At 40.8% G+C, this 22,293-nt stretch overlaps 1 protein-coding gene across 2 annotated transcripts; it reads left to right on the top strand.

Moving 5' to 3' along the window:
- The first annotated feature begins 1,563 nt into the window (after nt 1-1,563).
- On the top strand, nt 1,564-19,332 carry RIN1 (Ras and Rab interactor 1). 2 transcript variants are annotated; one of them, XM_070950745.1, is made up of 7 exons: nt 1,564-1,647; nt 5,403-5,480; nt 6,947-7,172; nt 8,106-8,220; nt 9,059-9,131; nt 17,080-17,171; nt 18,494-19,332. In XM_070950745.1, the coding sequence occupies exons 3-7, from the start codon at nt 6,993-6,995 to the stop codon at nt 18,925-18,927; spliced, it is 894 nt and encodes a 297-aa protein (XP_070806846.1). In that variant the 5' UTR covers nt 1,564-1,647; nt 5,403-5,480; nt 6,947-6,992; the 3' UTR covers nt 18,928-19,332. The 2 variants fall into 2 exon arrangements, with proteins under 2 accessions (XP_070806846.1, XP_070806847.1); XM_070950746.1 differs by lacking the exons at nt 1,564-1,647; nt 5,403-5,480 and adding an exon at nt 6,171-6,374.
- Nucleotides 19,333-22,293: the final 2,961 nt, after the last annotated feature.

The following is a 22,293-nucleotide window of genomic DNA, read 5'->3' as shown; positions in this document are numbered from 1 at the left end:
TTCTATTCCTTTCCATTCCACTTTCTATTCTATTCTATTCTATTCTATTCTATTCTATTCTATTCTATTCTATTCTATTCTATTCTATTTCATTCCATTCCACTTTCTATTCTATTCTATTCCATTCCATTCCATTCCATTCCACTTTCTATTCTATTCTATTCCTTTCCATTCCACTTTCTATTCTATTCTATTTTATTCCATTCCATTCCATTCCATTCCACTTTCTATTCTATTCTATTCCTTTCCATTCCATTCCACTTTCTATTCTATTCTATTCCATTCCACTTTCTATTCTATTCTATTCCATTCCATTCCATTCCATTCCACTTTCTATTCTATTCTATTCCTTTCCATTCCACATTCTATTCTGTTCTGTTCTGTTCTGTTCTGTTCTATTCTATTCTATTCCATTGCATTCCATTCCACTTTCTATTCTATTCTATTCCATTCCATTCCACTTTTTATTCTATTCTATTCCATTCCATTCCATTCCACATTCTATTCCATTCCATTCCATTCCATTCCATTCAACTTTCTATTCTATTCTATTCTATTCTATTCTATTCTATTCTATTCTATTCTATTCTATTCTATTCTATTCTATTCTATTCTATTCCATTCCATTCCATTCCATTCAACTTTCTATTCTATTCTATTCTATTCTATTCTATTCTATTCTATTCTATTCTATTCCATTCCATTCCATTCCATTCCATTCCATTCCACTTTCTATTCTATTCCATTCCATTCCATTCCATTCCACTTTCTATTCTATTCTATTCCATTCCATTCCACTATTTATTCTATTCTATTCTATTCCATTCCATTCTATTCCATTCCATTCCATTCAACTTTCTATTCTATTCTATTCTATTCTATTCTATTCTATTCTATTCTATTCCATTCCATTCCATTCCATTCCATTCCATTCCACTTTCTATTCTATTCTATTCCATTCCATTCCATTCCACTTTTTATTCCTATTCTATTCTATTCTATTCTATTCCATTCCATTCTATTCTATTCCATTCCACTTTCTATTCCATTCCATTCTATTCCATTCCATATTTTCTATTCTATTCTATTCTATTCTATTCTATTCCATTCCATTCCATTCCATTCCATTCCATTCCATTCTATTTCTACTCCTACTCCTACTCCTACTCCTACTCCTACTCCTTATTCTAATTCTAATTCCATTCCTCAGAGCCCCAAAGCCTTTCCTGGAAAATTTTCCTTTGCAGCCGTTTCTTCCCCCCCCCCCCACTTCCCCTCCGTCCCCAAAAATCCCTGCTACCTGGCACTTTTCAAAGCCTCAGGTGAGGCTGCTCCACCTTTCCAAACTTGCTTTATTGGAATAAAAACATTAATTTTTATTTTTATTATTTAAAAAAAAAAAAATGGGGCGGGCAGGCCACAGGGTGCCACCCACCTCCTTCTCCTCTCCGGGCTGCCTGCCAGCTTGCCTGCCCAGGCCTCGCCCTCCCTTTGGGAGGCAGCCTAGATGTGTGGATGTGTGCTGACAACCTCACTTCCCTGGCTGTGCGAAAGCAGAAGTGGGGGGAAATCACGTGGAACAGAGGAATGAAGGCGCACGGATGGGACTCTGGTGAAGGAGAAGCCCTTAAGGAGGTTCGGGATTTGGTGGGCAAATTTTGCAACTCTTCCCCTTTTCTCTTTTGTAAATCTCTCTTTCTTTTCTGTTTGGGTGCCACTTTCCCCAGCTGGGAAGGTCTGCTGGGAACTGCCGGGTAGGGGGAGAAGGGGGGCAGGATGGCTCAAAGGTTAGAGCCACAAGCGAGGGAGTTTGGGGGGGGGGGTGTTCCTGAGATGATGATCTCTTTTAAGATCTCTTTTATTCATTAAACATGAAACTCAAGTCAACTGAACATTTAAAAATGTATCGGAAATACCATTGGTGCTAATGGCTGATATGGGTTGCTGCCAGCAGCCCATATTATTATTAATACTTGATTCGTTAAACATAAAACTCAGTATTATAATATTATTATTATTATTATTATAGTATAGTATTATTATTGATTATCTCTTATTCATTAAACACGAAACTCAGTCAACTGATCATTTAAAAATGTATCATAAATGCCATTGACTTATTATTATTATAGTATTATTATTATTATTATGACTATCTTTTATTCATTAAACACGAAACTGTCAACTGATCATTTAAAAATATCATAAATACCATTGACTATTATTATTATATAGTATTATTATTATTATTATTATTATGACTATTCATTAAGCACAAAACTCAGTCAACTGATCATTTAAAAATGTATCATAAATACCATTGACTATTATTATTATATAGTATTATTATTAGTATTATTATTATTATGACTCTCTTTTATTCATTAAGCACAAAACTCAGTCAACTGATCATTTAAAAATGTATCATAAATACCATTGACTATTATTATTATATAGTATTATTATTATTATTATTATTATTATTATTATTATTATTATGACTCTCTTTTATTCATTAAGCACAAAACTCAGTCAACTGATCATTTAAAAATGTATCATAAATACCATTGACTATTATTATTATTAATATTATTATTATTATTATTTACTTTATTCATTAAAAACGAAACTCGGTCAACTGAACATTCAAAAATGCATCACAAATACCATTGACTGGTGCTAATGGTTGATACGGGATGCTGCCAATAATAATAATAATAATAATAATAATAATAATAATAATAATAATAATAATAATAATAATAATAATAATATGAAGAAATCAGCTTTCTGAATCCAGTTGGCTTCAGTTTTGACTTTAGAAAAGAGAGCTGTGCAAAGCGTTATTTTTGGGGTGATAGGAGTGGCAGGGTGGGGGGGCATTTTTAACTTGGGGAGGGGGGCTTTTGAAAAAAAACGGGAGGGGGGAAAACAGGGGAAGAGAGAAGCTGGGAGTTATTCCTGACTTTCCTGACGTTTGCTTAAGATTTAGGGGACAGATTTCAAACGGGAGGTTTCACAATTGAGGGGGGGGGAAGGGGCGTTGGGAAGGCTCTTGCAAGGCTGGGAGCGATGGGTGCTGTTGTGGCGCCTGGCTAGGGTGGCTCAGCGGATAAGACGCCGGAGCTTGTCGATCAAAAAAATCGGCAGCTTGGCGGGTTCGAATCCCTAGTATAAAGTCCCCTGCGTGAGCAGGGGGTTGGACTAGATGACCTCCAAGGTCCCTTCCAACTCTGTTATTTGTTGTTATCTGGTGCCGTCGTTCTCACCGCACTCCACCCTACCCATGTCAAGAGGGGGATTTGCAACCGAGCAGATTAGAGCAGGGGTCTCTCTCGAATCCCGCTTGTGGCTCCCAAGCTCGGATCCTCAGTCCATCATCCCCTTTCCCTGCGACCCTTGAGGACTACACCTCCCCATCGGGCACAGCAGGGCATTTCCCCCGCCTCCCCACACTTAGGGGTTGTGCAATATCCCTGCCAGCCCCAGGGAACCAAGCTAAAATAATCCACTCAAGGGAAGAAACGGATGCATTCCCCTCCCTAAAAATTCTTTCCAGCATCCACACCCTCACCTGGGCACACCTGGCTGGGATTAGGAATGTGAGGGGGAGGAGGAAGAGGGAATGGGCAGATCGGATTAGGTTCCGGTCCCAGGTTTTCCTTGAACCGCCCGGCTTTTGGTCCTCTCTGCAACCCTGCAAGGTAGGCCAGGCCAGGAGGGCCGACTCCGACGGGAACGTTGGGCGGGATTTGAACCCGGTTCTGCCAGGTTTAGTTCGGTCCGAGCGCGCACAACTCATTTCAACCCAAGTTGGAGGTAAAATCTCCAACCTGGGCCCAGCCTGGAACTGTTCATGAGAAAAGAGAAATATAGGTAGCCTTCCGCTTACGACCGTTCGTTTAGTGACGGTTCGAAGTTACAACAGGATTGACAAAAAGGGACTTACAACCATTTTTTTCATACTTACGACCGTCGTAGCAGCCCCATGGTCAGGAGATCAAAATCCTGGATGCTCGGCAATTGGCTCATATTTATGACGGTTGCGGGGATCACAGGATCCCCTTTTGCGACCTTATGACAAGTAAAGTCAAAGGGAAAGCCAGATTCGCTTAACAACCGTGTTCCTAACTTAAAACAATGGCAAGAAAGGTCATAAAATGGGGCAAAACTCACTTAACAACTGTCTTGCTTAGCAAGAGAAGTTTTGGACTTAAACATGGTCGTAAGTCGAGGACTACCTGTATTTCATATGGAGAGCCAGTTGGGTCTAGTGGTTGAAATATCAGGCTAGAAACTGGGAGACTGTGAGTTCTAGTCCTGCCTTAGGCATGAAAGCTGGTTGGGTGTCTTTGGCCAATTACCAGGCGACAGTGAATTCTAGTCTCGTCTTCGCCATGAAAGGCAACTGGGTGACTTTGGGCCAATCACCAGGAGACGGTGAGTTCTAGTCTCACCTTAGCCACGAAAGCCAACTGGGTGATTTTGGGCCAATCACCAGGAGACGGTGAGTTCTAGTCTCACCTCAGGCATGAAACCTGGCTGGGTGACTTTGGGCCAATCACTAGGTGACAGTGAGTTCTAGTCTCGCCTCAGGCATGAAACCTGACTGGGTGACTTCAGCCCAATCACTAGGTGACAGTGAGTTCTAGTCTCACCTTAGCCATGTAAGTCAACTGGGTGATTTGGGGCCAATCACCAGGAGACAGTGAATTCTAGTCCCGCCACAGGCATGTAACCTGACTGGGTGACTTCGGCCCAATCACTAGGTGACAGTGAGTTCTAGTCTCACCTTAGCCATGTAAGTCAACTGAGTGACTTTGAGCCAGTTCCTCTTTCTCTCTCTCTCTTTCTCAGCCCAGTCTACCTCACAAGGTGGTTGTCGTGTGGAAAATAAGAGGAGAAAGGCGCATTGGATGCATTCGCCACCTTCAGTTATTATATTTAAAAATAATAAAGGCAGGTTCCAAATAAATAAATATAAATAAATAAATAATCTGCTGTTCACTGGGGGAGGGAAGAGAAGTTTCCGTACACAAAACAGTTCTGTCTTCGGCGAAGATGCCCAGCAAAGCGTGGGCGAGCCTCTGTGCCGAAGAGCCTCCAATCTAAAATGAATTTATTTTTTATTTTTTATTTTTTTTTGGAGCGAGAGGCGGAAAGAAAAAAACAAAAAAACAAAAAATCCACCAGATCCAGTCGTTCATTTTTTTCCGATCATATTTGATGCTCTGGAGGGAGAGGCATGAAGACCCCACCCCACCCCCAAATTCCCTAAACGGATTTTCCCCCAGACGGGAGGGACCCCCCCCCCAAAAAAATTGGGCAATTCTTTTTTAAAAAATATTTTCTTTCTCTTTTTTTCCCTCACACTCTCTCTTTTTTTCTTTTTTCTTTTCCAGATTGTGCTTCCACGTGGACCCCTGCCATGGCGCTGACTCACAGCCTCTCGCCCCCGCTGTGTTTTGCAATAGCTCAAGGTTTGTGCCGCTCAGCCGATGCTTAACTTCCCCCTCCTCACACAAACACACAAGTACACACACTGGTTGCGACTCTCCACCAAAGATAGCAAGCAAGCTTTTGGCTCTGATTTTAGGGAAAGGACTTAACGCTTGTTCCTCTTTCAGTGTGGTTTTCCTGAGGGGGGGAAAAAGCCTGTAGATTGGGAAAAAAAAAATAAGCTATTTTTTTTTTTTGCTCTTGTTAGCCAAATGCTGGCTTATCCTAACCATTGAATAGGAAGATAGAATACAGAAGAGTGGGAAGGGACCTTGGAGGTCATCTAGTCCAACCCCGCGCCGACGCAGGAGATACTACATGATTTCTGACCGATGGCAGTCCAGTCTCTTCTTGAAAGCTTCCAGGGATGAAGCTCCCACCCAGTCTATACAATAGTGGCCAAAAATTGTGGAAACCTTTTGGGAAAAGTGTATTTTTGAGGTTTGATGGCTAATAACACCACTTTTCTTTTCTTTTTCTTTCTTTCTTTTTTTTTTTTTTTTTTTTTTGGAGTTTCAAGAGAATCCTATTCCACTCCTGGAATGGCCTGGGAATAGCCCAGACCTTCACCCAATGGAAAATCTATGGAGCCGACTAAAGAAACTGGTTAGTCAGAAGCGACCCAGCAATAAAACCCAGTTAATAGAAGCCATCATTCCATCGTGGTTTCACATGATAACAGCTGCAGAACTCAAAGACTTGGTTCCCTCCATGGGAAGACGCCGTAAGGCCGTCATTCAGGCTAAAGGAGCCTGAATGGCATAGGAGGCTAATGCCTCCTACTAAGGCAGCATTTAACATCCAGCTGCCTGCAATTACTGCGAGTTCAATTCTCACCAGGCTCAAGGTCGACTCAGCCTTCCATCCTTTCTAAGGTGGGTAAAATGAGGACCCGGTTTGTGGGGGCAATAAGCTGACTTTGTATAAAATATACAAAAGTATGAAGGTTATTGCTTTTTTTTTTTTTAATTTGATTTATATGCCGCCCTTCTGCGGAGACTCAGCTTAACGCATTGTAAGCCGCCCTGAGTCTCCGGAGAAGGGCGGCATATAAAAATAAATAAATAAATAAAAAATAAATAAAATAAAGGCTACCCAATGAAGTATTAACTGACATGGGGATCATTTTTGTATATCTCTTTTTTTCCCTACGGTGATCATTTTTGTATATCTCGTTTTTTTCTACGTGTTTTACTTTTCTTCTTTATAACTGCTATTCTCATAGCAAATCCTTCATAAAAGTTATTGCATTACATTACATTCTTGATTAAATTATCTTTCCGTTGATATATAAATTTATGGTACTATTCCCCCCCAAAAAAGTGGTGTTATTAGCTAGTTTTAGAAAATACACTTTTCCCAAAAGGTTTCCACAATTTTGGCCACCACTTTATGTGTACTTTTGGTTTTTCCTGCCTAAGTTTAAGACTCTTTTCATCTTTTCCAGCTCTCCCAAGGACTTAGAGAGGCCCGTCCATCATCTACTGACCGGGATGGCCTCCAACCCGGCCTATGATTATCCTGAGCCCTATGCCAATCCCCGGCAAGGGGCTGTGTCCCTGGCCCAAAACATCAGCCTCGTGGGACGACTGAGGCTCACCCAACCCGTTTGGCTTCAGTTGGGCATCAATTCGGCCACTGCCCTCCACATTTTGCAGCGGGAACCAGCTGGGGTAAGGACCTGGGAGGAATGAGTGGCCAGCAAGAGGGCCTCTGAGCCTAAGCAGAGTGCCTTTTTTTTAAGGAGGCCTCTGCAACTTCAGAGATCTACCATCTGACGTTCTGTATCTGGTTTTTAAAATGATTTTACTGTTGTAAAATGTGTCTCAGATTTTAACTGTCATACAGGTAGTCCTCGACGTACGACCACACAGTTGAGGCCCTGTCAGCTCGCAAAGCATCCCTGGCCTGCTCTCGAGTTGCCATAGGCAAGGGGGATGGGAAAACGGCGAAGCAGCACGGCAGCCAAAAACAAAAGCACATTCCAGACATATCTCTCTCAAGGCTGTCTCCCAGGGTTATCCACAGCATCCGGAGGGGAGTGATCTCTACAACCCAGGAAATTGCTTTGTTGGCGAATGTGACTGATGACACACCCTGAAGGGGAGGGAGGAAACAGGGTCAAGCCTGGACCGTAAATTATGTAGGGTCAGAGTTGGCTTGACTTGGAACCTGCGGACATGAAGCTCCTAATAAATAACTGGATTTCTTTTGAAGCTTGGCTCCGAGGCTCATGATTTGATTAGGGCATCTGTCAGAACCCTGACAGCCCCAAATGTTTGTTACTAAGCGAGGTTAAAAGTGAATTTTGCCCCATTTTACGACTTTTCTTGCCAGAATTGTTAAGTGAGTCACTGCAGTTGTTAAGTTTGTGAGACGGTTGTTAAATGAATCTGACTTCCTCATTGAGTAAGTCGAGGTCTACCTGCACAGTACAACTTCTCTAGCTGTGTGGCCTTCAACTCCCAGAATTCCCCAGCCAGCATAGCCCTTTGCTGAGAATTCTGGGAGCTGAAAGTCACCTTTTAAATGTCCGGCCTCCATTTCCCAGAATTCCCTTTCTCTCGCTTTGCCTCTAACACAACCCATTTTCTCGCTTCCCGCAGACATTTCTGGTTCGACGATCCAACACACGCCAGTGCCAGGTTCTCTGTCTCCGTCTTTTGAACGATTCATCGCCGGCTTTTGTGACAACTTACCGTTTACACCAAGAAAGGGCAGGTAAAGAAAAGGCTGGCATTTTTTTAAAAAGTAGGAAACACTCATAAAGTCAGGTTGCAAAACTCACAATGATTTAAACAGAAAAGTCGATTCTCTGTATGGTTTTTCTGCACTGGACATTGATACGAATAGTCCTGGACTTACAACCATTCGTTTAGCGACCTTTTGAAGTTACGACGACGCTGAAAAAAGTGACTTGTGACTGTTTTTCACACAGTTACGACCTTTTGCGGCATCCTCAATAGTCACGTGATCCAAATTCGGACACTTGGCAACTGACTCATATTTAAATTCAATTTCACAGGTAATCCTTGATTTACAGCTGGAATGGAGCCCAAAATTTCTGTCCCTAAGCGACACGGTTGTTAAGTGAATTTTGCCCCATTTTACGACCTTTCTGGCCACACGTGTTAAGTGAATCCCTGCAGTTGTGAAGTTAGTAGCGCAGTTGTTAAGTAGAAAGGTCTGTCTGTGATCGCATGACCTCGGGAAACTGCGACCGTCATAAATATGAGACTAAGCATCTGAATTTTGATCTCGTGATCACAGGGGCTGCTGCAACAAGTCTTGTAAGCATGAAAAACAGGTCGTAAGTCACTTATTTCATTGCCATTGTATCTTCACTAAATGGTCACTAAACAAACCGTTGTAAGTCGAGAGCTACCTGTATTCTGCATTTTTTGGGGGGCAACAGATTTGCAGATGGAAAATAAATGCAACTCTTTAGAGAAGGTGAAAAGGCTTTTTTCCCCTCTTAATATTTTAATATCCTCTTAATATTTTAATATCCCCTTAATATTTTAATATCCTCTTAATATTTTAAAAACTTTCTTTCTAGCTATTACGCTGGAAGGATCCGATCGGAGTTTTCCTACGCTTCTTCATCTCATTGCTTTTTACTGCTCAGTTCCGTAAGTGAATTTTAGCAAAATCTTTTGGGATTTTTAAACTTTAAAATGTGGGAGGGGGTGGCCTGTGTATCAAACATGCCCAGAAAGTGGGTCACTTCACTAACCAAGTTAAGAGCCTTATGTGAAAGCATACAAAATTGTACATAGTTACCTCTTCGCGTAAATGATTCATTAAAGTTTTGATCGTTCATGTCACACCTGCGAACAACTGCTTTAAATCTCATTGTAAACCGCTTTAAACTTGATTGTCAAAAGTTCGATGTTTGTCCAAGTCTGGAATATCTTATTCGAGTGGTCTCAGCTGATATAACTTCCACAGTTTTAAAATTCCAACTTCATTTCTGTACACCTCAACCCAAGCTGCTTATCGCCTGTGTCGCATTTTAATTGTTTCCATTTTGTTCGTTTAAATTTGTAATTTTGGCTTGATAGATATAGATGATAGATAGATAGATAGATAGATAGATAGATAGATAGATAGATAGATAGATAGATAGATAGATGGATGGATGGATGGATGGATGGATGGATGGATGGATGGATGGATGAGATAGATAGATAGATAGATAGATAGATAGATAGATAGATAGATAGATAGATAGATAGATAGATGATAGATAGATAGATAGATAGATGATAGATAGATATAGATAATAGAGATGATAGATAGATAATAGAGAGATAGATATATAGATATAGATAATAGATAGATAACTAATAGATAGATAGATATAGATAGATAATAGATAGATGATAGATAGATAGATAGATAGATAGATAGATAGATAGATATATCTAAGATAGATAGATATACAGTATCTAGATAGATAATAGATAGATGATAGATAGATAGAGATAGATAGATAATAGATATAAATAGATAATAAATGATAGATAAAGAGATAGATAGATCTAAGATAGATAGATATACAGTAGATAGATAATAGATGATAGATAGATATAGATATAGAATAGATAAATAGATAGGTGATAAATAGATAGATATAGATAGATAATAGATAATAGATAGATGATAGATAGATATAGATAAATAGATAGATAGATAGATAGATAGATAGATAGATAGATAGACAGATAGATGATAGATAGATAGATAGATAGATGGATAGATAGATAGATAGATAGATAATAGATAGATGATAGATAGATAGAGATAGATAGATAATAGATATAAATAGATAATAAATGATAGATAAAGAGATAGATAGATCTAAGATAGATAGATATACAGTAGATAGATAATAGATGATAGATAGATATAGATATAGAATAGATAAATAGATAGGTGATAAATAGATAGATATAGATAGATAATAGATAATAGATAGATGATAGATAGATATAGATAAATAGATAGATAGATAGATAGATAGATAGATAGATAGATAGATAGACAGATAGATGATAGATAGATAGATAGATAGATGGATAGATAGATAGATAGATAGATAGATAGATAGATAGATAGATAATAGATAGATGATAGATAGATAGAGATAGATAGATAATAGATAGATGATAGATAATAAATGATAGATAAAGAGATAGATAGATCTAAGATAGATAGATATACAGTAGATAGATAATAGATGATAGATAGATATAGATATAGAATAGATAAATAGATAGATGATAGATAGATATAGATAAATAGATAGATAGATTGTTGTAATATTTTCAGGATCAGACTCAATAAAGATAATAGAAGTTATAGGTTCAAATATAATTCTCTTTAATCATAATAGGCATTCTATATTCGCTGAATATTCAAGATAGAAGCAAGGAAAATGGGGAGGATGGCTCCTTTTATATACAAGGGGCGGAGCCAAGAATGGGAGTGGTAAATTATGAATACATTAAAGCTCAAGTAATAAGTTAACCCCTGATGTTCCATATATACATTATTTACACATTAGAGAATAAGGCATTTACATTTGACAAATCCCCCTCTAAATGCCGGTTCGTTATACAACACCAGTTACATTCAGATTCAGGACAATATAATACATATAATTTAGAAGTTAAATATTTGTGTTGTTTAGAAGGTAAGGGTTTTGTTAATATGTCAGCTAATTGTTCAGAAGTATCACAATGTATTGCTTTGATGAATCCGTCTTGAGATAGTTGTCTCACATGCTTAAATTTTATATCAATATGCCTGGACCTTTGTCCAATTGCATCGGATCTAGAAATTTCAATGGCCGCTTTATTATCTTCATGCATAATAAAGGGTAAAGTAGGTTTCTTCCAAACATCTGTGATCAAATCATTGAACCATACAAGGTTATTTGCAGCTTTAGACAAGCAAACATATTCTGCTTCTGTGGTAGAGGTGGCTACCAGTTCTTGTTTACCAGTATACCAGTAAACTGGACAATCGTTCAATAGAAAAACATAACCAGAGGTACTCTTTCTGCATGATGTATCACCGGCCCAATCTGCATCAGCATAACAAGTAATTTTTGGTTCTTTGTCATTATTGGGTTCCAATATTAAACAAAAATCTAATGTACTTTTCAGATATCTTAAAATTCTTTTGACAGCTTCCCAATGATACAAGGTTGGTTTGCTAACATATCTTGACAATAAATTGAGAGGTAATGCAATATCTGGCCTAGTCCAATTAGATATATAAAGGAGTGAACCTATAATTGATCTGTAAAATGTGTTGTCTTTAAACTCAGGGGAAGATTCATCATTGTTTCTAAGAAAATCAGTTTGCATAGGTGTGTCACATGTTTTGGCATTATTTAAGTTACATTTGTTTAGGAGTTCAATGATTTTATCTTTCTGAGTAAGTTTGAATCCCCCTTTTGTTTTGTTAATTTGTACACCAAGGTATTTATTCACTCTACCTAGTGATTTCAATGAGAAGTGTTCGTTTAACTTATTTACAAAGATTTCCCTGCTCTCTTTATGCTTTCCAATATATAAAATATCATCCACATAAATTAATACAAATTCAATATGATCATTACTCTTTTTTACAAAGAAACAGTTATCAGCAGTGGTGGCGTTGAAATCCATGGTCTTTAGTACTTTTACCAAACAATCGTACCATCTTTTGCCAGATTGCTTCAATCCGTACAGACTCTTATTTAGTAACCAAATTTCGTTCTTATTAGTGTATTGACTGTGTGGTGCTCTTACATATATTTCCTTATCTAATTTTGCATGTAAGTATGCAGTCTGTATGTCATATTGAAACACGTCTAGATTGAGTGCAGATGCTACTACAAGAGCTGTTTTGACACTCTCTGTTCTCACTGTGGGTGAATATGTGTCAGTATAGTCTTCTGGATATTTTTGTGCATAACCTTGTGCAACTAGTCTGGCCTTGTATAAGGTATTACCTCCTTCTAAATTCTTAATTTTATAAATCCACCTGGTACCTATAATTGTTTTATCCTTAGGTGCGATCGCGGGTGTGAATACATTTAATCCTTGTAAACTTTTCATTTCTTTTTCCATAGCTAGTTCCCATTTTTCTCTTTCTTCACGGGGAAGTTTCAATACTTCCTCATATGTATTAGGTGTTATTTGTTCCCCATCCATATGCATAATATAATCTTTGTATTTATTTGGTATTTGGTTTCTATTATTTCTAATATTTCTTTCAGGTTTGCTATGGTTGTCATGCAAATATCTGGCTTCCTTTTTTGTTAATGTGTCTGTCTTTATTTTATGCTGACTATTTGTCCAAGTTTTGGTTTTGTTCTTACTTTTGCTAATATTTTGATTTTCTGTTGTTCCTTCCTCGCAAGGTATATTATCTTTGCTTTTATTAGGAAAAATTTCATTAAGGTGCAACTTAGACCAATTGGCCTGCTCATGAAACACAGCTGTTCTGGATACTATAAATTTGTTATTATTATCGATGAATCTGTACCCTTTGGTTCCAGTTTCGTATCCCATGAATCTTAATCTCCTGGATACGTTTTCTCCCTTTCTCCTCAATTGTTTAGGTATGTGCACGTCTGCAGTAACTCCAAATATGTGCATGTGTGCTAGTTTAGGTTTTCTATTGTACATCACCTCATATGGTGTCTTATTCACAATACTGGACCATGTTCTATTTTGAGTGTAATTTGAATAATGTAAGGCTTCTGACCAAAATTGTTTGCCTAAACCAGCATCCTCTAATGTGCATCTAATCATGGTTTGTAGTGTGGAGTTCTTTCTCTCTGCAATCCCATTTTGAAAGGCAGAAAATGGATTGGACGTGAAATGTAGCATCCCTCTATCCTTTAACCATTGGGAGAATTCTTTAGACATGAATTCACATCCCCTATCTGTCATAATTTGTTTTATTCTGATATTATGTTGTGTTTCTATGCGTTTGTAGAATTCCTTAAATTTCTGAAAGGTTTCATCCTTGTGCTTTAATGTGTAAACAAAACCATAGCGACTGTAATCATCCACTATTGTTAGGAAGTAACGTTTTCTATAGGTAATTGATGGAGTTAATGGACCAACTAAGTCCATATGTACCAAATCAAAAATATTGTTAGTTGATCTGTTAGATTTTTTTGGTCTAGGACTGGTTTTTAGTTTGGTGGATTTACATACTGAGCATTCTAAATAATTTTCACAATTTTTTATTTTTACACCTTCTGCGTGTTCAGTCATTTTTTGTACTACAGGAAAGCTTGCATGTCCTAACTTCCTGTGTAAGATATGAGCACACTCATCATGAATTGGTTTACCTATTTTTGGTTTCTTCTCATTGTGTGTATTTTTGTTATCATGAGTTATTTTACATTCATCATTGTCACTGTTACTGACATTTTCATCATCTGCTTCAATACAATCTTCCATATTTGAATCAATGTTATGTAACCATCTTTCTTTGGTTATCAGATAGGGTAGACCCCCTTTTATCATCACAGTGCCTATATTTGTTTTGTTCTTTTCTATAGTTGCTTTCCCCTTTGAGAAAACTATATTGATGTCAGATTCTCTGCTTAGTTTTATAGCACTTAGTATGTTGTGAGGTATTTCTGGGATTAATAATACCCCCTCTATTTTCCCTAAACCAGGCAAGGTCACATTTCCTCTGCCTAATACTTGAACCTTTTCTTGATTAGCTACCTTTATCACAAACTTATCTTCTGTAAATGAAGATAATATACTTTTGTTATTAGTGGTGTGATTTGTTGCACCAGAATCAATAAGCCAATTATTGTTCTCATCTTGTTGTGTTTTGGTGCTGTCTTGTTTATTTAGCCCATTTAGTGACCCAGATTTTCTCTCTTTTGAATTTTCTCTACCCCCTCTACTTTCTCTGTAGTTTGGTGGGCTTCTATATTTGTGTCTATCTGTGGAAGATTGTCTGTAATTGTATTTGCTCCTATATTCTGGCCTATGTCTCTCCCTTGGGACTTTGGGACAGTCTCTTTTACTGTGTTCCCTGGATCCACAATTGTGGCATCTAAAGGCCTCATTATATTTATCTTGAAAGACTACTTTCCTAAAAGATTTGTGTTCTGTTTGGTTATTGGAACGATTTTTTCTTGAATTGTCTTCTGCTATCAATTTGTTAGATAGACTTTCTATTGATAAATATCCCAAATTAATGGTATCTAAGTGTGACATAAAGCTATCCCATGATGGATCAAGTGAATTGATAATAACACTTTTCATAGTTTGATCTGAAATCACTTCCCCCCTCAATTGCAGCTCAGCTCTTATTTTGTTTAGATTTATCAAATGTTCACTTATAGAAACCCCTGGTTTCACTCTAGAAGAAAAGAAATCCTTAGACATTCTTGTGGTTGTGGCTACGCTATCGCTGTGAAATAGATTAAACATGCATTGAATTATTTCTGATACAGTTAGGTTTGGTTTGATGCTATGATACATTGCAGGAGACACGCTAGAAATTATTATGAAAAATGCTCTATGATGTAAACAGTCTATTTTTAAAGTCCAAGGTCTTCTTGGAGGACTAGTTATAAAGAATAGTAAATTTTCTTTCATAAAAATAACCTGAAGCTGTTGGTACCACTCTTGTAAATTAATGCCATCAACTCTAAGTTTTGGGAAGTCACTGGGTAAGTTCCCCACATTATTCTGTCCATTACTTACAACCTGAGGCAGTCCGTGGTCTCTCAAGTGCAGGAAATTACAGAACGGCATTGGGATGCTTGTAACGAGTCTGCGCGGTTCTCTGGCCAGTTCAAGTCTTTCGGGGCCGTCTACGTAGTTTTGCACATGCGCGTTGCTCATTTCTTCTTTGGCGCCGTTGTGGAAGGTTCTCTCCATTTCAGCTCTCTCGATCCGCTCCTCTTCAGATGAGTCGGTCTCTGGCTCGGTTTTTGGGGCTTTGGTGATGGCGGCGGTTCTTCTCTTTCTCTTGTGTGTGCTGGCACTCGATTCTGTCTGCGGTGTAGGACGGAATCGGCATGGCTCTCTGGGCTCGGGTGTCGTAGTTTTCGAAGTCAGGATGGGAGCGTGCAGGTCTTGAGTTGTCGGTTTGATTGCTTGCTTCTTCGTTGATGTCTTAGAAATTTTCAATCTTGGCCCAAAAGCAGCAAAAAGTGTTTTCATTGCTGACTCTACTTGAGACTTTGTTAAATCGTCTTCACTTTCTGATTTTGGTTCATCTGAAGAGTTTGAGACTTCTTTTTCACTTTCTTCGTCTGATAGCGTTTTTCGCGCCAGAAATTTTGAACTGAGCGTTTTGATTGGCTCTGCTTCACTCTCTTTTGAAGTTCGTTGAAACCAAGATGGCTGCCGTTCAAAATTTCGCGCGGGGTCACATCTTTTCTTTTTTACAACTATTTTCTCAGTAGTCATTTCACTCACAGTTTTTTGATCTTTGGGTTTTTCTTTAATGATGTTTTTCTCTCTCGCTGCTCCGCTGTTCCTCAGCATCTCCTGGAGGTCCGCGATGAGGCTTTCATCATTCTTTTGGCTTTTTAGTATTTTTAATATTTCTGACCTGAGTTCGTTATTTTCTATCTCGATTTCTTCCTGGTCGTTATTTTCACTCATCAGTTCTTCTTCTTCAGTGGTGTATTCTTCGGATTCTCTCGAAATCGCATTAGTGGATTCGTTGATCATCTCTTGATCAGTTTCTATTTCTTTGCTGTAGGCCCTGGTGTTGGGCCTATCTTTCTTGGACATTTTTAACTACTTATTGAGTCAATTAACCATCCTCTGCTACCAGCTTGTTGTAATATTTTCAGGATCAGACTCAATAAAGATAATAGAAGTTATAGGTTCAAATATAATTCTCTTTAATCATAATAGGCATTCTATATTCGCTGAATATTCAAGATAGAAGCAAGGAAAATGGGGAGGATGGCTCCTTTTATATACAAGGGGCGGAGCCAAGAATGGGAGTGGTAAATTATGAATACATTAAAGCTCAAGTAATAAGTTAACCCCTGATGTTCCATATATACATTATTTACACATTAGAGAATAAGGCATTTACATTTGACATAGATAGATAGATAGATAGATAGATAGATAGATAGACAGATAGATGATAGATAGATGATAGATAGATAGATAGATGGATAGATAGATAGATAGATATGAGTTGAAGGAAGGAAGGAAGAAGGGAAGGGAAGGGGAAGGCCTCCAATGTCCCTTCCAACCCTATTATTTTGAGGAGGAGAAGGAGAATGGAGAAGGAGAGAAGGGTCTTCTGCTTGAGCAGGGGGTTGGACTAGAAGACCTCCAAGGTCCCTTCCGACTCTATTGCGATTCATTAGATTCCCTTAACAGCTGCAGTAGTTTGCTTAAAAAATCGGGCCTAACTCATCGAACAACCGCCTTGCTTAGTGACGGAAAATTCAGGTTCCAATTGTGGTCGCTAAGTCGAGGACCACCTCCTGTACAGGTTTTTGACTTTCGAGAGCAGCCTTATGGGTTTGGTAACTCTGGATGAGATTCTCTTTTTCTCTCCTCTCTTAAGGGACGTCCTGCCTCTTGAGTTACGTCTCCCGCAGCCGATCTGGGAGGCTTCCACCTGCCAGGAGCTGGAAGCCATTGCTCACCTGGGGTTAGGTGAGTCGCTCCGGGAAGGTGGGGGGGGGAGGGAGGTCATCCCACCTCATCTCACCTTCGATGCTTCCTCAATCCACACACCTCCATCTGTGGGACCTCTGGATCTTTTGAGGCTCTGGGCTCAGATTCCCTGATTGTAACCGCGGTGGGGGTGGGAGGGTCGCAGCCCGGCCCCTCTCTCGGCCCCCTCCAGTGCCTGGGTCGGAAAGAGGAAGGGAAAGAAAAGCGAAGCGAAAGAGGGAAACTGAGGCATTTTCAGCCCTGAATCCCCAGAAGGAAAAAGGCATTTGAGCGAGTTACCTCCTGAGGGTCCATCCCCACCCTATTGGCCTTCGGTGAAGCGGTGAGGACCGCTTCAAAGAGAGAAATTCTATTCTATTCTATTCTATTCTATTCTATTCTATTCTATTCCATTCCATTCCATTCCATTCCATTCCTTCTTTATTCTGTTCTGTCCTGTCCTGTCCTGTCCTGTCCTGTTCTGTTCTGTTCTGTTCCGTTCTGTTCCACATTCCATTCCATTCCATTCCATTCCATTCCATTCCATTCTATTCTATTCCATTCCATTCCATTCCATTCCATTCCATTCCATTCCATTCCATTCCATTCCATTCCTTCTTTATTCTGTTCTGTCCTGTCCTGTCCTGTCCTGTTCTGTTCTGTTCTGTTCCGTTCTGTTCCACATTCCATTCCATTCCATTCCATTCCATTCCATTCCATTCCATTCCATTCCATTCTATTCTATTCTATTCTATTCTATTCTATTCTATTCTATTCTCAAAGGACTGAAAGATAAATTCTACGAAGAGCGGGTAAGGAAACTGGGTAAAATAGGGAAACAGGCTGTTTCCTGCCTCCGGAGGTGGGGAAGGCTGTTTTTGCCCTCCCCAGGCTCTTAGAAAGGCTCTGGAGCCTGGGGAGAGCAAAAAACAGGCCTACTGGGCCCAGCATGCCATCGCGTGCCAAAAGCGGGGGTCGCGCTGGGGGGTGTCGCACGTGCATGTACGGGGGACGGGGGGCATAGAATTATGGGTGTGGGCACACACGTGCGTGACTCCTCCCCGCACTCCCCCACCCCCCGCTTTTGGCACGCGATGGCAAAAAGGCATATGGCTGTCCAATCTCTTCTTAACCGTGAGGATAATTAACCAGTGGAACAGCTTGCCACCAGAAATTGTGGGTGGCTCCATCGCTGGAGGTTTTCAAGACGAGACTACGGTCTTCTACTTTGGGTTGGACTAGAAGACCTCCGAGGTCCCTCCCATATCTATCGTTCTATGTTCTGTTTTTTTTTTTTTTTCTTTTTCCTCTTTCTCCTGCAGAATTCTGGAATTCCTCTCTCAATGCCAAGGGATCATCCACCCGACTGGCATCCTTGGGGTGTACTTCCGTCACGGACGCAGCCTCTCCATCCTTCCCCCTGAGCGACCCCCAGGGTCTGCACGGGCCTCAGATGGGTGGGGAACAGCCCACCCGAGCCCCTGGCCTTCCCCCCACTTCTCCCAGCGGCCCATCCCTTGAAGGCGGGAACGTCCGACGCCAGTATTTCAAAAGCAACATCAAAGTGCAAGTTTCCACCGAGGCTGCCAGCCCTCTGTCCCCGCCGGCTGCCCCACCGCCCCCCATTCCTGTTGACCAGAAGAAGAAGAAGAAGGAAAAGCAGACCCCTCCCCACCCACCCCAGCCCGCCGCCACTGATGGGAAAAGCCAATTTTCCAACGGAGAATACTGCACCACCGGGAGGAAGGGTTCCTAAAACACAGAAATATTTGCTCTTTCAGCTTCGTTGGGCCAGCGATGGGTGAAAAACAGGTGGGCGTGGGGGTGCCTGATGGGGAACATTGTCCTTAGTCCCCCTTACCCACCATTGCTCAAGATGGGGAGGAAACTGGGCCCCGCAATCCAGAATTACATTTCCAGCCAGGGGTGGGCTTCAAAATTTTTAGCAAAGGATTCTCTTCTAGTTGCTGGGTGGGTGTGACCATGATGGGGGGGGGCATTTTTGCCCTCCCCGGGCTCCGGAGGCTTTTCTCGAGCCTCCGGGAGGATGAAAATGGCCTCCCCAGGCTCCGGAGGCCCTCTGAAGGCCCCAAACTTCCCGTAGGCCCATTTTTCGCCCTCCCCGAGCCTCCGCGCGCACCTTGCACTTACCTGCATCCAAAACGGGCCTCGAGGGGACTCCTGGGAGGGGAGGGACGGGGTGGGCGGGAGTGGGATTTGGGTTTTCTCCGAACTGCACAGAATCTTAGCTAGAGGTTCTCCCGAACCCCTCCAAACCCCCAGCAGCTCACCCCTGTTTCCAGAGTCTTTTTTGGGTTGCAGGGACCTAAGAAACGGGAGGACAATTGTGTATCCAAGACAGAAACCCTTGTAGTCCTCAGCTTACGACCACAATCTGGACTGGAAGTTCTATTGCGGTTGTTAAGCGAGTCACGATTTTGTGACCTTTTTTTTTTTTTTGCCACGGTTGTTAAGCGAGTCGTGCAGTCGTTATTTTATTTATTTTATTTTTTTATTTTTATTAATTAAATTTCTATACCGCCCTTCTCCAAATAGGACTCAGGGCGGTGCACAGCCAAGATAAAAACAAAGCATACAAAATTTAAGAACAGTATTAAAATAATTAAATATTTTGGCCGAAATTAAGATAACCCAATTTAAAATCAATTTAAAATTTAACTCAGGCCAGCCCAGCTTGTTGAAATAAATAGGTTTTCAGGGCCCGACGAAAAATCCGGAGGTCTGTTATTATACGTAACTCTGGGGGAAGGTTGTTCCAGAGGGTGGGCGCCGTCACAGAGAAGGCTCTCCCCCTGGGGGTCGCCAGCCGACATTGTCTGGCGGACGGCACCCTGAGGAGGCCCACTCTGTGCGAGCGTACTGGCCGGTGGGAGGCTATTGGTGGCAGAAGGTGGTCTCGTAAATACCCCGGCCCTAAGCCATGGAGCGCTTTAAAGGTGGTCACCAACACCTTGAAGCGCACCCGGAAGACCACTGGGAGCCAGTGCAGCTCGCGCAGGAGAGGTGTCACATGGGAGCGCCTCGTCGCCCCCATAATCCCCCGCGCGGCCGCGTTCTGGACCAGCTGGAGCCTCCGGGTGCACCCCAGGGGGAGCCCCATGTAGAGAGCGTTGCAGTAGTCCAGGCGGGAAATGACTAGTGCCTGAGTGACTGTGCGTAGAGAGTCCCGATCTAGAAAGGGGCGCAGTTAAGTGAATCCGGCTTTTCCTATGGACTTCGCTTGCCAAAAACTGTCTGGGATAATCACCAAGGCGATGGACAGGACACCCTTCCCCCCCCACGATGCTGCAACTGTCATCAAAAACGTAGGGATGATGCCATGTTGGTCGTAAGTCGAACGTGCAAGGACCAGCCGTACGTCCCCTTTTACAGGGCTGTCGTAACTTCACATTGCCTCTAAGTGAATGGTCGTAAGTTGAGAACTTACCTACAAAGGGCAAGGGGTTTCAACCAGCAAATCAAATGATAGTTTGATGCCAATTTGAAGGAAATTGTTTCACATTGCACAATTGATGTGTTGCAAAGCTTGTGCGATGGCATCAGAGAAGAAACTTTGGAGGAAAAAAAAAAGAATCATCAGATTTACAACAGTAAATCATCCTTGATTTACAACAGTTCATTTAGTGACTTTTCAAAGTTACAATGGCACTGGGGGGAAAAAAGGGACATAGGGCCTTTTTTCACACTTACAACCGTTTTTCACACTTATGACCATTGCAGCATCCCCAACCACGGTCAAAACGTGATCAAAATTTGGAGTCGAGGCGACTGTCTCATACTTATGATGGTCTCAGAGTCATGTGATCCCCTTTTGTGACCTCCTGACAAGCCAAGTCAACAAGGTAGCCAGACTGACTTCCCAACTGTTGTTATTCATTTAACGACGGCAGGGATTCGCTTCACAGCTGCGGCCGGAAAGGTCGTAAAATTTCACTGAACAACTGTCTCACTTAGCAACAGAAATGTTGGTCTTAAATTGAGGACTACCTGAGTATGAATCAGAACCACTGAAAGATGCGTACGAAGTGATTTATCAATATTATTTTTTTAAATGAATCAAAGACATTTATACATTGAAAATCCTAGAATCGCCGAGTTGGAGTCCTAGAGGGCATCTAGTCCAACCCCTTGCTCAGGGCAGGTTCTACAGCTAGAGCCTTCCATTTGAAACTGGCCTACCTGGCAGGGCTGTCAGTTTGAAACGTACATGCTGCTTTGAGTTTTCTGGAAGGGAAAACTAAGACCATTTTAAAACATTTTCTTAATTCGTTTATAACAATATCAGCTCGTTCGTGTTGGAATTTAAGAAGTATAATTTTACGGTTTTTATACAAGCTTAGGTCAAATAAGGACATTTAAAGATGCAGTATCTAGTTACCAGTAGTGTTTTTTTTGTGTGTGTGTGTGTGTATTCTTCCTTTCTCCACTTTAAAAAAAACAAAAACAAATATTGATATTTCTGTTTGACCTCTCAATATTTGAAGAGGTCAAATATTACGCTGCGATTGAACGCTTTTACTACTCCAGTTTTACTAGTGTTGTTTGGCCTCTTGTCACTTTTTATAAATCTTGGGTGCAGCCTCTTCTGTGAAGAGCAGGCGTTTTGAAACTTTTCAAATAAAGATCATTACTAAATACATTCATGTCTCTGTATCTTGAATTTTATTTCATTGCTAGCTGGATACCCGTGCTCCGCTACGAAACTGTGTGATGGGGCTTGATAAATCGACGCTTACAGCTTGAAAGTTAATGAGTAGTTACGATCGGCCTCTCCTCTCACCTCCTCTCCCTCAGCCTTGCCCCACGGAAGCCTCCCCTATCCTCTCCCCCTTTTCTCCCTCAGCCTTGCCCCAAGGAAGCCTCCCCTATCCTATCCCCTTCTCTCCCTCAGCCTTGCCCCACGGAATCCTCCCCTATCCTATCCCCTGCTTGCTGCTGTGAAAGTAAAACTGAAACTGAAACTCCTCTCCTCTGCTTGAGTTTTGCATTTGGAACAGATTTCTTTTCAAGTGGGGAGAGGGAGTAGAACTCCTTAGCATCAGAGCCTGTTAATCATAATATAGGTAATACTAATGCTCTGATGGTCATTTTGAAAAATCCT

The sequence above is a fragment of the Pituophis catenifer genome, unplaced genomic scaffold (genome assembly GCF_029215685.1).
Source record: "Pituophis catenifer annectens isolate HBS135680 unplaced genomic scaffold, rPitCat1.0.hap2 SCAF_10, whole genome shotgun sequence".
Classification (NCBI taxonomy): domain Eukaryota; kingdom Metazoa; phylum Chordata; class Lepidosauria; order Squamata; family Colubridae; genus Pituophis; species Pituophis catenifer.
This window is presented reverse-complemented; position numbering and strand designations above follow the sequence as displayed.

Bases quoted from the DNA above. Each gene is read 5' to 3' on its own strand.
- RIN1 (XM_070950745.1), top strand. From the start codon at position 6,993: ATGGCCTCCAACCCGGCCTATGATTATCCTGAGCCCTATGCCAATCCC. The intron at 7,173-8,105 runs GTAAGGACCTGG...CGCTTCCCGCAG, and splicing joins TGCAGCGGGAACCAGCTGGG to ACATTTCTGGTTCGACGATC. The intron at 9,132-17,079 runs GTAAGTGAATTT...TCCTCTCTTAAG, and splicing joins GCTTTTTACTGCTCAGTTCC to GGACGTCCTGCCTCTTGAGT.